General features: G+C 33.2%; 1 protein-coding gene across 1 annotated transcript; it reads right to left on the reverse strand.

The window, feature by feature from the left end:
- Positions 1–10,726: 10,726 nt before the first annotated feature.
- Positions 10,727–12,532, reverse strand: LOC124934772 (cationic amino acid transporter 1-like). The gene has a single exon (XM_047475279.1). It carries the CDS (start codon positions 12,530–12,532, stop codon positions 10,727–10,729), a length of 1,806 nt encoding a protein of 601 aa, XP_047331235.1.
- Positions 12,533–13,691: the final 1,159 nt, after the last annotated feature.

A 13,691-nucleotide genomic window follows, 5' to 3' on the forward strand; every position in this document is an offset into this window, starting at 1 on the left:
TAGTTCTTTTCGATCGCAAGTAATTTTTGTAATCATTAGGAAGAAAACTAAGATTGTTCTACCACCGATTTGTTTGGCCATTAAAGCATGGGATGCCTTTGGAGGGATTTCCACATGAGTTGCCATCTTAATATGTAAGCCTACAGATGCAGAAATATTCCTATGGCATCTATACATGTGAGTTTTCTTTAGACCTGCAAGAAGATGACAATGCGCACTAATAAAAGTTACCACTTCAAACTTTCCATTTGCTGCCCTTTTTATCCTCAATTTTACTTCACAACTGAACCTCGTTACAGAACGGCTACGTTTCACATAAACATCTCGTTTGTCTTTTCCCCGTTGACCCCATGCACTAAAATAAAAAACTCTATCCAATAATAAACCATCTTTGATAGAATGTTTTGAACTGCGCCTTATACCAAACCTTATTATTTTAGAGTATGCTAAATAGAATTCATAGGCATCTTCTTCCCTCTCAAGTTCCCGGCCTAAATATGGAATCATGTTGGTTGCGATGTCCTCCAAAGGTTGGCCATTTTAATCGAAATTTAATTGACATTGACAACTCGCAGCTTCGATGGTCAATTATAGAACATGGAGAAAATAAATATTGATCTAAAAAAATATAAAGATGCTTGTAAAATGAATAAAAATATAAGTGAAGAGCGCTTCATTTCACTAGTATTTACAGCGCAATATAAGTGAAAGGCGCTTCATTTCACTAGTATTTGCAGCGCAATATAAGTGAAGAGCGTTTCACTTCACTAGTATTTACAGCGCAATATAATTGAAGAGAGTTTCACTTCACTAGTATTTACAGCGCAATATAAGTGAAGAGCGCTTCACTTCAATATGAATAGAAACAGCTTATAGTATTAAAGAAAAGAAACACAAAAGTATACCTCAAATCATGATTATCATTATCGTTCATGTAGATTCCTTCCTGATAATTAACAAGAACAGAACATTTCTAGTCAAGTATTCAAAAAACAAACAAAATGTTATTAACAGAACTTGAGAAGAAGATGACATTGAAACGTATCATTGTCACTCTCAGATTTTAATTTAGGAAAATAGATTATTGCAGATATTAATCATGAAGTATGGAAATCCGGCGAAGAAAAGTCGAACTACTGCTTCACCGGAGAGAGAAAAAATCATACAAAGCTAGCCAGTATGGCTGCATGACAACATTAAATGAAAATATGTGTTAGGTGAGGTGAGGTGACTTGATATTTTTTTTTTATTATAATAATAAAATGAATAACATAATTATAAATTAATATTAATCAATGTCAAGCGCTTGATCATATAGACGTTAAGAGTTTGATAGATAGTGAAGATTGCTTCACAAATATTGACAATTGAAAAACATGTATAGCGCTTCACAATTTTTTTTTTTTTGGGAAAACGACTTAGCGTCATTTCATTAAAAATTCCCAAAAACGGGAAAAAAAACCACGAGTTTAAGAGATCATTCTAGACAGGCCTAGAATGATTTTGAAGTCGTAACATTCTGAATAAAAGCTAAAAACGTAAATGAATTATCTGTTTACAATGCTTTCAATTCTAGTGAGTTTAAAAAACGGTAAATTCCAGTTCCTGCAGATATTCCAGTTCTGCTCCGTGCTTGGAATTCCTCTCCACGTTCCCGCGAGGGCGCTGCAATACGATACAATATCTTTCCATAACTCGTCAATGCTCCTGCGGGTTCTGTCATATACCATTGCATTCCGTTCTTGCCAAATGTTATACACCACTGCTCCAAAGCCGCACTTGAACACGCTTGTTGCAAATCTATTTCTCTTGGCTTTGAGTAGTGCCGCTTCTTTGATTTCATTCCATTCGCACGGGAAACTGATCAGCTCTAGGCTTTTATAGAATCTGTCTCAAAGCTCCGAAGCAATACAACAGCTCCCGAATAGGTGATCTATGGTTTCTTCATTTCCTATGCATAGAAGACAGCCCGCGTCCGAGATGCTCATATACTTACTGATACGATCACGTGTGTTGAGTCTTTCCTAGAAGGCGAGCCATAGGATGAACTGGTGTCGAGGGATAATCTTTGTTGACCATACAAGAGGAGCCCATTCTACTTTCTGTGCTTTTTCCCGGATTACCTCCCATATTTTCTTCAATACCAGCTTCCCATTGTTCTCAGCTTTCCATTCATGAATATTCGGTCTGTCGTGTAGTTGTATGTTACTTATATGATCAAGTATCCTCTTTCCTTCTGGAATTCTTCTCAATAGCAAGTTCCAATTCCCGTATTTGATGTCTCTGATTTTCGCTTTTGCGCAGTCCCTTCTAATACGAGTATTTTGAAACTGCTCCTTGTCGATGATAGGCTGGTTTTCAAACCAAGGGTCGTGCCAGAATAGAGTGCCTTTCCCGTCCCCTAGTCGAATGTCATAAAGATCTGCAATATCGCTTCTTAGTTTAAGAATCTTTTTTAGAGACCAGCTCATACCTTCGTGAATTTTGCAGGTCCAGATGCTGGTTTCGTGTTTCATAAATCTCGTATGCACCCATTTGATCCATAGTGACTCCTGATTACGCTCCAAAGCCCACAGATGCTTGAAGGTTAGAGCCTTGTTCCACTCGATACAGTTCTTCAAGTCAATGCCTCCCTCGTCCTTCGGTTTGCAGAGAGCGGTCCATTTGACTTTCTTTCCTCCTCTTCCACTATTACACCAGATAAAATTTCTAATCAGTGTGTCGAGTTCCTTCATTACCTTCTTCAGAATGACCATTTGCTGCGCCCAATAGCCAACTATGCCCATAACCACGGTTTTGATAAGTTCGATCCTCCCTGCATAAGAAAGTTTTTTCGCTGCCCAGCCAGATATCGTGTTTTTTACCTTTTCAATCAGCGGCTTACAGTGTGAGATCTCGATCTGCTTCGCAGTTAACGGAATTCCTAAGTACCTTATGGGAAATCTGCCTTCCTTGATGCCCATGATGTTGAAGATGTCCTGTTTTGTTTCGTCCTTCACGCCTCCATAAAATGCCACACTTTTGCTTTCATTAATAGTTAAACCTGTTACCTCAGAAAAGAACGTTAGTACAGACCTAATAGTTTTAATGGAATCAACGTCCGCGTGCGCTAGAATGAACAAATCGTCAGCAAAGCATAAATGTGTTACCTCCTCTACCTCACAGAATGGGTGAAAGATGTATGGACGATTCTTTCGGAACATCGCGAAGATGCTCTCAAAGATCGCCATGATAGATACGAAAAGGTAAGAAGAGAGGGGGTCCCCTTGCCTTACCCCGTTTTCACCCTTGAAATAGCCTCTGTGGACTCCATTGACGCTAACAACAAAGCAGGATGATAAAACGCATTGCATAATCCAATCGATAAAAATCATAGGAAAAGCAGAAACAACCAGAAAGTCTCGAATGGCTTCCCATCTAACAGAGTCAAAAGCTTTCTTGATATCTATTTTGAAAGTCACTCTCGGAGATATTTTCTTTTTCCCGTAGCCTTTTAATAGGCTCTACATGAGAATAATATTATGAGAGATTGTCCTACCGGGGATGAATGCAGATTGATTAAGATTTATTATTTTTCCTATAACATTTTTAAAACATTTAGAAATGATTTTGGAAATTATTTTATAAATCACATTGCAGCAGGAAATTGGTCTGAAATCTTGTACTTTCTCAGGTACCGCAGTTTTGGGGATCAAGGTTAGGACCGCTGTATTCCATTGCTTTAACATCTTCCTGTTTTTGAAAAACTCCAGAACCCCATCAGTAACATCTTTACCCACAACCGACCAATTATCTTTGAAGAACTGTGCATTAAACCCATCAGGACCCGGGCTTTTATTCCCATCAATACTAAACAGAGCTTCTTTAACCTCAACCTATAGTAGCGCTTCACATTTAATTGACATTGTAAAGTATTTAGGTGCGCTGGCTACATAGATTGCCATGTATATAGTAGATTAATCAATCATGTATACTTTACTTTACATGATTCTTTCAGGTTCAAAGATTTCATATTAAAAACTCATTCCATTGTTCATATATTAAATGAATACTGTTTCAAACTACACTACTAAGAACCAAAAAGTGAAATATGAAATCACAAATTTAGGAAACAAATTATAAATTCAAATATTTAGTATTGTCAATAAAACAAGTCTACAAATTAAGTAAACAAATGCTGCAAATCACAAACAACAATAGATTCAAACAAGCTTGTGTCAGAAACACCATATTCATCCAAATATGCTGACAAACGAACCACTGCCTCAAATACCCAAATGACATCATTAACATCATAACTCGTCTCATCGTATACTACTATAGTTTTGTCATCCTCGGGGGGCTCAACAAACGGATTCTCCATTTCTTTAGCGGTACCTCCTCCAACAATTACAAACCCTATCAGATCCTATTTGCAAGCCGGGAAGAAATCCCCTGTAAAAATAAAAGTGTAATTACAAACCCTATTAGATCCTATCAAACCCTCTCTCGTGTGTCTCGCTCAGCGTTGACCAACGTCCATACCGCCTTGACCACGGTCCATAATGTGTCAAACTGGCTAGGTAACTCCTAAACCGCACATGATGAACCGTTGGCCCATTCTGCGTTAGGTCCAGCCCAACCTAAAGCTTGTTTTATTTTCTTTTTATTATTTTTTTTGGGTTTTTAATAATTTAAAGGGCCTATTTTTAAAAAATCTAAAAAGTATATAAAATGCCTTTAAAATATTTTTTAAATAGTTAAAAAAATAAATATTGTATTAAAGACTCATTTTGATTTATTTTTAAATCTATTCTTTAATTGATAATTTTTATGTATCATTTTCTAAAAATCTTGACAGAGAGAAGATAGAAGATATCTATTTTTATTTTAATATTTTAAAATTAAAACGTAAAAATCTAAATATAAGTTTAGAATTTGAAAAAAAATAATTTGATAAAAAAATATAAAATCTAATTTTCTAAAAATAGTTAAAGACATTTATTTAATGAGCACATACAAATAGGATAACGCGAAAACTTTTTTTCGAGTGTCACCCATCAACGAACTAAAAAAAGAATTTCTAAATTTACATTTATACACGTAAATAAATATTTTCTTGATTTAAAAAAAAATCAAGTGGCGATTCTAAAAAATCAAAAAATCAACCATTTTTTAAATAATTTTTTTATAATCAAATTTATCATTTCAGTTTCTCATCTCTTTTACGAGATTCGACAAGAAAGTAAGTTATGAGATTTGAATTATTAAATAAAATTTAACAATTTAACAACAAATGGATTAAACCTTATTTTAAATTAATTAAATATTTAAATTAATTTAAATTAAAAACATGCTTTCGCATAAAAATATTTTTAAAAGCCTTGTCTGGACATTACAAACACACATATATATAGAGGGAATTTAGTGTCTTGAATGGTGTCGGGAATGATGTGGCAACACGTGATTAAACTTGAAAAATAAAATTGTTTTCTTCTATTAAATTTAAGTCTAATCATGTGTTATCATATCATTTCCGACACCATTTATGACACTAAATTCTCGTTCTCTATCATTACTCATATATATATTGTAAGCACTAAAATTTTAGTTACCTAATTTATAAATCTTAAAATAATTATTTTGAATAAATAAATTTAAAATAATTAAAATTAAGGTCAAAGAATGATTAAAGAATTAATTGGAATATTAATTATTCTAGTAATTAAACCCCAATTAATTAAATAATGGCCAAAACATAAATAAAATAATTTAAAATAAATGTCGTATTCATTTTATTTCAAATTAATTTCTAGGAGTAAAAAAAATTAAAATAAATAATTTAGGGTAAATATTGTATCAATTTTATCCTAAATAAACTATTTATAAAGCCTCAAAAATATAAAAAATAAAAATAAAATAAATAGACAAAACAAATATTATGTCTATTTAAAATATTTTGTATATTTATAGGTTGAAAACAAAGTCAAATGGATGAAAGAAAAATTAATTTCAACAAAGCCCAAAGGCTGAAAAATATAGTGATATGTTGTAGCCGAAATCAGGAGAATTCAGTGCAATATAGACCCTACAACTATCAGATGAGCACTGTGATCTCATCCAATGCCCATCAGCTAACTACGTCATCCACTCCAACTGAGGAAAATCGCGTTCGCGAAGTAGCGGAACAAATAACGTGCGCCTTAGAACTGTTAGCCTGAATGCTGACGGAATGCCCATACGCAACAGAGTGCGAATATAACGCCCAAGCGTTCACATTTCAACATGAAATAACGTCGTTTCGCTCTGATTTGTCTTCTTCCTTGAGACGAACAACAATTATCGACCAAAACTTTTAATTTTTCAAAAGTGGAACTAGACTAATACTCAACTAAATCGGCTAATTCAAAGGCTGAAATGATCACCCTAACACGGTGATTATTTCATCTAAGATCATAGGCTTCATCATCACTTGGATGATCAAGTTGGATGAAGAACAGACAAAAGCCATTAATGACGTTTTGTCTAAAATTTGATCCACTTGATCAATCAACCGACCTAAGGAGACAATAAATACCCCTTAGGTAATGATCAAAATCTCAAGCTCTCAATCCACTCCATACAAAAGCCACCATTTAAATTTTCAGACTTTTCTTGAAAAAATCGAAATTTTGAATAAGGCTTTAAAGCTCAATTCTAGGTAATCACAAAACTACTAAAATAGTTCAAGAGTGTTCTACAGTTCACTATAAGATATAAGGAAGCTACTGACAAGCTTCTTATACTCTATTAAACCTTAAAAATAAAAAACATGATTTGTGTCAAAAAAAACTATTGAATCTAATAGGAAATCATCCCAATCGAATGATACATCGGATTAATGTTAAAAATGATCATTCTGACTAGACGAAGCTCCCGACGCCTTTGGATCGAATGTTAAGGGCACTGGTCAAATCATCAAACTTGTAGTTTGATGTTCTTGATGTCCGACCGAGGTTTTGACATGGGTTCGATTTCCGACCAAGAAAATCGAACCCTCCCCTGCACCCGACCGAGAGAACTCGGACTTGACCGAAGGATTTTTAGCTTGGGCTTGATTTTCGACCGAGAAAACAAGCCCGACATAGTTTTCGACCAAGGATTTCTAGCCCCGACCGAGGGCTTCCTTACAACCGACCGAGGGATCTTAGCCTGAACTGAGGATTCCTCGCACTCAACCAAAAGTTCAATGCCCGTGACCGAGAGGACTGGTCCTAGGGCCTGATTGGTTAGGATTTAAATATTTTAAATTGATTTAATTAATTAAGAGCCCAAACCATTTTTTAAAAATTTGAAAAACAATTCTAAAATATTTTAAAAATAATTTCTTAAAAAATATATTGATAAGGGCATGTTTGAAATTTATTTTTAAATTCTAATGTCTTAAATTGATATTTTGCAAGTACTTTCTTAAAAAATCATCAACATCAATCGTAGTTATCAGCATTAAAATATTATTCTATAATTTTAAATGCAAGAAAAACATGTGCATGTTTAGGACTTGAAGAATAATTGGTAAAATAAAATGTAATAAAACTAATTTTTGAAAAGCCAAGATTTTATATAGTAGAGACTGTTTTTAACGGATACAGAGGATATAGTGCGAAAACTCTTTCTCGAGTATGATCAAACACCGAACTTAAAAGAATCTCTAGTCAAATATACGTTTATATATGTATACAAAACGTTTTATTGATTTTAAATTGAAAATCAATTGTCGTCACTTTCATCAAATAAATAACCTTTTAAGTAAATATTGTTATAATTAATTTAAAATATCGAAACATTTTTTTAAATTTTTTTTATAAAAATAATATTTTATTAAAATATTTCTTGATAAATAAACTGAGATTGAAATTTTTCGAACCTCAAACTTTTTCGGGACAAGAGATTTCTGGGGATTATCATATCCATTTCGATCTATACTCAATCTATAATAATTAATAAAATTATATTTATATTATGGATATAATAAATTTAGTTTGAATTTAATATGGATGAAATAAAATAAATCAGTTTACTGTAAGTCTACTCCTAATGTGAATTTGAATTTGACATGGGGTGATTAGATAAATAGTCTTTTTACATTTGAAATGAATTAAACATATTCATATAGAGTGAGTATTATTTTGTGAGATATATCAACTTTTTCTGTAAAATTTTATTATTTTAATTGAAAAATCAAAATAAATAAATTGGTGTGTTAGATTGTTAATGGTGAATGAAAAACCAAAACATGATTTGGATCTTTATGAGGGTAAATGAATATAGATAATTTGTGGTCAATATATACTCATCAACCAACGAGTGAAAAATATATTTACAAAATATATTTATACATAAATTATAAATTTAAGTACAAATTATCTCTATAGTGTTCAGCTAGCAATGACACCCTAATTATGAAAACTCTTATCACTTGAGACTCTAATGAGTTGCTAATGTTCTAATATTTATAGTATATAACTCATGTTATACTTTTAAATAATAAACTTTATGATTTTTATGAAAATTATTGTGCTTAAGAGTGTATTTAAGACAATTGTACTGAGAGTGAGACATTTTTATTTATCTTTTATTTTAAAATTGTGTAAGTGGTTATTGATAATTATTTGGTGATATAACCATATAAGTCAGGTTATACTTTTAAATAACATGTTTACTATTATCTAATAGTAAAAAATCGCGTGATGTGTTTGAGAGGCATAATTAAGAAAAAAACATAATAGACGACCTATTTATTTATCTTTTATTTGAAAATATTAAACAAATTTTCACAATAATTAATATATGATGGACAATTGGTGAGATGTTAAGTTTTACCGTCATTGATCTATTGTAACTCATTTTTATTATAATAAAATTTTTAATATTAATTTTTAATTTAAAATTAACATAAATACATTTATATTAGTCGGATTTTTCTATTTTTATTATTAAACACCTTAATTCAAAAAAAGAATAAAAAAATATATTATAAAATACTTTAAAAATCTCGATAACTTGTTTAGTATCTAATACTGACAATTTTTATGTTGTTGAATCTGGTTAGGTTATTCAAATGAATTTAATATTGACGTATTTTACAATAACAACATGTTAATTATACAAATAAATGAATAACTCATAGAGAATAACCCAAACCCGATGTATTTTAAAATTAAATTTATCAGTGGTTAAGAATTAAATTTAATAATAATAATAATGTAAATAACCTCTTCATTCAATAATAATAATAATAATTCAAATATATATTTGAGAGAGCAAATTAAACTATCCCATATTGGGTATTTGGGTTTGTAAGTTTTTCCTTTTTCATGTTCTATCATTTTACACTTTTTTTTCATTGGCTTAAAAATTTTTTTTTATTGAATGATCATTAAAAAAAATAAAAATAAATATGACATGTACATACAACATTTGAAATTTGATATCAACCCAACACTATTTGGGATAAATGTCAATTTTGTGTATAAAGTTGGACGAATGTTTCAAATTTGTTTATTAAGTTGTAAAATTTTATTTATGTATATAAACTTGACAAAGTATGTCAAATTTATTTAATTTAACAGAAAAAGATTAATAGCTTTAACTATTTTAGAGCTCGGTAATTATTAATTTTTTATTTTAACCCAGGTTAGCTGCCAACTATTAAATTTATAATTTTTTAATTCAAATTATCGTTTTCAATCTGAAATTAGAAATAAAGAATAATTAGTTGTCCCATTGTGTTCTCCGTCTAACTCCATTGTTACCGATGACGCAAGAGGATGGACATTTTTAAAGTGATGGAGGAGAACGAGAGTCCAGATTGGACTCCGTTGATTGGAAGATTCGAAAGTGTCGAGATTTAGATCTAGATTGGTGGGATGCGGTAGCCAGAATTTTCCGATGATTTCTTCGAACGATTGTCTACTGGTTTTTGGGACTGTGCACTCTGGCGAGTTGAATCACATAGAGAAGTTAAAACAAAATCGAGGTCCAGACATAAGGAAAGAGTAAAATGCGGTGGAATATTTAGTGGATTCATGTTGGCTAGTTATCGTCTAACTCTTCTAATTCGTACATGGTTTCATCTTCCTCGACGGGCGACGACGGAAATATGAAAGGTAAAATTACTGCATGTGGAATTGATCTGGAAGAACATGTTACTTCTTTTTCATCGTCATTTTAAACATTATATTATTCGATTAAGAGATCAGAAACAACTTCTATTCCAAATAAGAACAAGAGTACTCAAAATCTAAATGGTATACCATCTCTTTTAGATTGTTAGAGGTTAAATATGTTTTTTATTTCATTGTTTTATCTCTTTATTTCATCTTCGTAGTCTTATTCACATCTTATCTCTTTTGATTATTTATTTTAAAGTGGTAGATGAATTGGGGAATGTTTGAAGAAGGGGTGAGGGAGATGAGTAAGAGGAAATGGAAAAGGTGATTGAATGTAAAATTAGAGAAAGAGACATAAATTGGAGTTTAAATTATTGAAAAATTATTTTCAATTCAATTCGGATGATTTAGATTAAAAACTGGCTGACGTGGATTTATAAAATAAAATAAAATTACACGCCATAAAAAAAATTAACGCCTAACTTTTTTTCCGTTACATTAATAAATTTGTCTAATTTTGTGAACTTTTTATATATAAATAAAATTTTAACTTAATAAACAAATTTGAAACTTCTAGACTTTATATATTGAAGACCCTAAAAATCAGTCGAATTAATATTCATCTCTACTGCTTTGCCCTGATCATGAGGAAGAGGAGTAGAATCCGGTGTTTTCAAGATCTGATCTTGATCTTTTGCAATGTCGTAAGATGCGTGGAGTCCGAAGAAGAAGTAATAGAGGAGAAGGGCCGCTGTCCAAATAAAAAACCTAATGAAAGAGTCTTTATCAATAGAGCCGAGGAGAAAGACATTGATTGCGATCGATGTAGATGGAAGCCATGGAACAAGAGGTACCCTCCATAGCTTGGTGGTTTCCCTGGCTGCTTGCGGGACCATCACTCTCAGTCCTAGTGTTCCCAAAAACCACATCAAGCAAAATATGCAGTAACCAACCCATCCTCGCTGGTTTAGTCCCCAGTAGATGGAAATCCCCACGGAGGAGCCAAGGATCAAGGTTAAGAACAACACCAGCTTGTTACGGTCAGATGGGGATGTGACTCCCGTCACATAGTAGCGACGAACAAGAAGGGCCACGGCCACCATAATGAAGATGAAGAGAGTGGAGATGGACATGAGATTTGAGAGGATGTCAAGGTTTGTGAAGAAAGCGATAAGTGCAGTTGCAGCCATCATTGTAATTGTAGCGTTAACAGGTGTCCCTGTTTTGGCATCAACTTGTGCAAACCAAGGAGGCAACATGTGGGTTCTGGCAATGTGGGTTAGGTAACGGGCTTGACCAACTGCCCCAACTAGAAGTACCGATGTCATCCCCTTCAAAGCCCCAAGAGACACCAGGTACTTGGCCCAGTCCCATCCAACGGCAGAGAATGCCACAGAGAAAGGCGCATCTTCGTCTATCAACTGGTTTGGCTGCATTAAGCAGAGGGCGACTGCCATCAAGCAATAGATAGTAGTCGTGATCACCATCGACCCCAAAAGTCCTATGGGGATGTCCTTACCTGGGTTCTTCGTCTCCTCAGCTAATGTCGGGACTGCATCGAATCCAACGTACGCGAAGAACAGGACCGCAGAGGCCTTGAAGATTCCACGGGGACCATTGGGGGCAAACGGTGCGTAATTGTTGATGTCACCTTTTGCAAATCCAGCTATGATGATGAACAAGATCACGATTACGTGGACGATGGAGGCCACGTAATTGAGACGGGATGTCCCCTTGGTGCTCTTCACTGCTATGATGGTCAGGATTATGATAACCCCGATTGAAATCGGGTCAAGGTAGTTGTACCCTTCACTCAGGTGTGGGGCATGGATTCGGAACTCTTTTCCGCTGTGATTGCAGAGGGTGGCGAAGTAGGACGTCCAAGACCTAGCCACCGCAGCTCCGCCGATTATATACTCGAACAGGATGTTGCCGGCAGCAATGAAAGCAACGAAATCCCCCAGCTCGACCCTCAAGTAAGCGAATGAACCACCTGCTACAGGAATCTCAACGGCAAACTCAGTATAGCAGAATACGGCTAACAGCGCAGAATACCCTGAGACTGCGTAGGATAGTACCACGGCTGGCCCTGCATCACGCTTCGCTTCAAGGCCGGCTAGGACGAAGACACCAGACCCTATAACTGATCCCATACCGAACCAAATCAGATCCCACCACGTCAGTGTACGCTTCATGTCATTGTTGCTTCGTGCCTTGGACTCCAACTCGTCCGACTCCAGAGCCCGAGTCAGAACCCGGTTCATGAGACGACTCGGTGTCTCCTTCAACGCCCTGCCATAATTTTCCAAACTCTCGAAAGACTCCTCCGGGAAAAAAGCGCCTGCTGTGCAAGAGCACCCCCTCCTCCGGGTGGCCTCTTCAATGCCACCTGATGATCCCATCACTACTTACTACTACTAGTACTATTCAATCAATCTGTAAGTGGTTACAAGTTAAAACAACAACTCATTCATATTAGCCATCAGATACATTGAATAGAATATAAATTCTAAATTCATCCATTATCATCAACATCAACAAACAAGCAATCTTGATATATATACAAGTTACCGCTGAATATACACAATTTTAAACGATCGATGAGACACATCTTACTCATTCAACACCTGTGTTATTTTTTTTTTTTAAATTAGAAGAGAACTAACTTAAACTCGTGACATCTTGATCTCTTAAGTTGACACGGTAGTTGTACAGATATTTTTGAACAATTCAAATATGTATTATTATTTGGAACACATGTACAAATCTAAATTAAGAATGTTTGATATTATCGGCATAAACTATTGCTATTGGATTGACGTGTGAACAGATAGAGATGACCTGTATTCCATCGTACGTGTCGGATTTCCAGGAAGGTGATTGCCGGCGATTGACGAGAGAGAAAGAGAGCTTTGATTGTTGATGAAGACGACGCATCTGCTTATGAATTTTGTAATGAAATAAATATGAAGCAATTAACTTAGCATTGCATATAATTTGGGTTAATGTATTCTCGGATTCTCAAAATTTCTAAAGTAGTAAGATTCATTCTTTTACACTTATTATTAATTATTATTATTATTATTATTATTATTATTATTATTATATATATATAAAAGATATATATATATATATATATATATATATAAAAGATATATATATATATATATATATATATATATATATATATATATATATATATATATATATATATATATATATATATATATATAAGAGATATATAAAAGAGTAATAGAAATTATGTTGGTGGTGGTAAACTCTCAAAATTTGAAGTGAGTAATTAAAAAAATATGTTATTAAAATTGATATAGGTAAGACTTAAACCCTATAATTATATATGTAACGTTTTAACAAACTAATAAGTATTTGTCATTTATATTTAAAAATCAACTAAATGATTTATTTTACAACCATACCAACTATCTACCTCTAACATTTAATTTTTCTTTAGTTAATTTTTTTATTTTTATGTTAAGGTTAAAGTTTATTTTTAATGTGAATGTTGGTCTTGAAAAGATATAATGTTGGTAAATTCATTTT

This window comes from Impatiens glandulifera, chromosome 1 (assembly GCF_907164915.1).
Source record: "Impatiens glandulifera chromosome 1, dImpGla2.1, whole genome shotgun sequence".
Taxonomy (NCBI): Eukaryota; Viridiplantae; Streptophyta; class Magnoliopsida; order Ericales; family Balsaminaceae; genus Impatiens; species Impatiens glandulifera.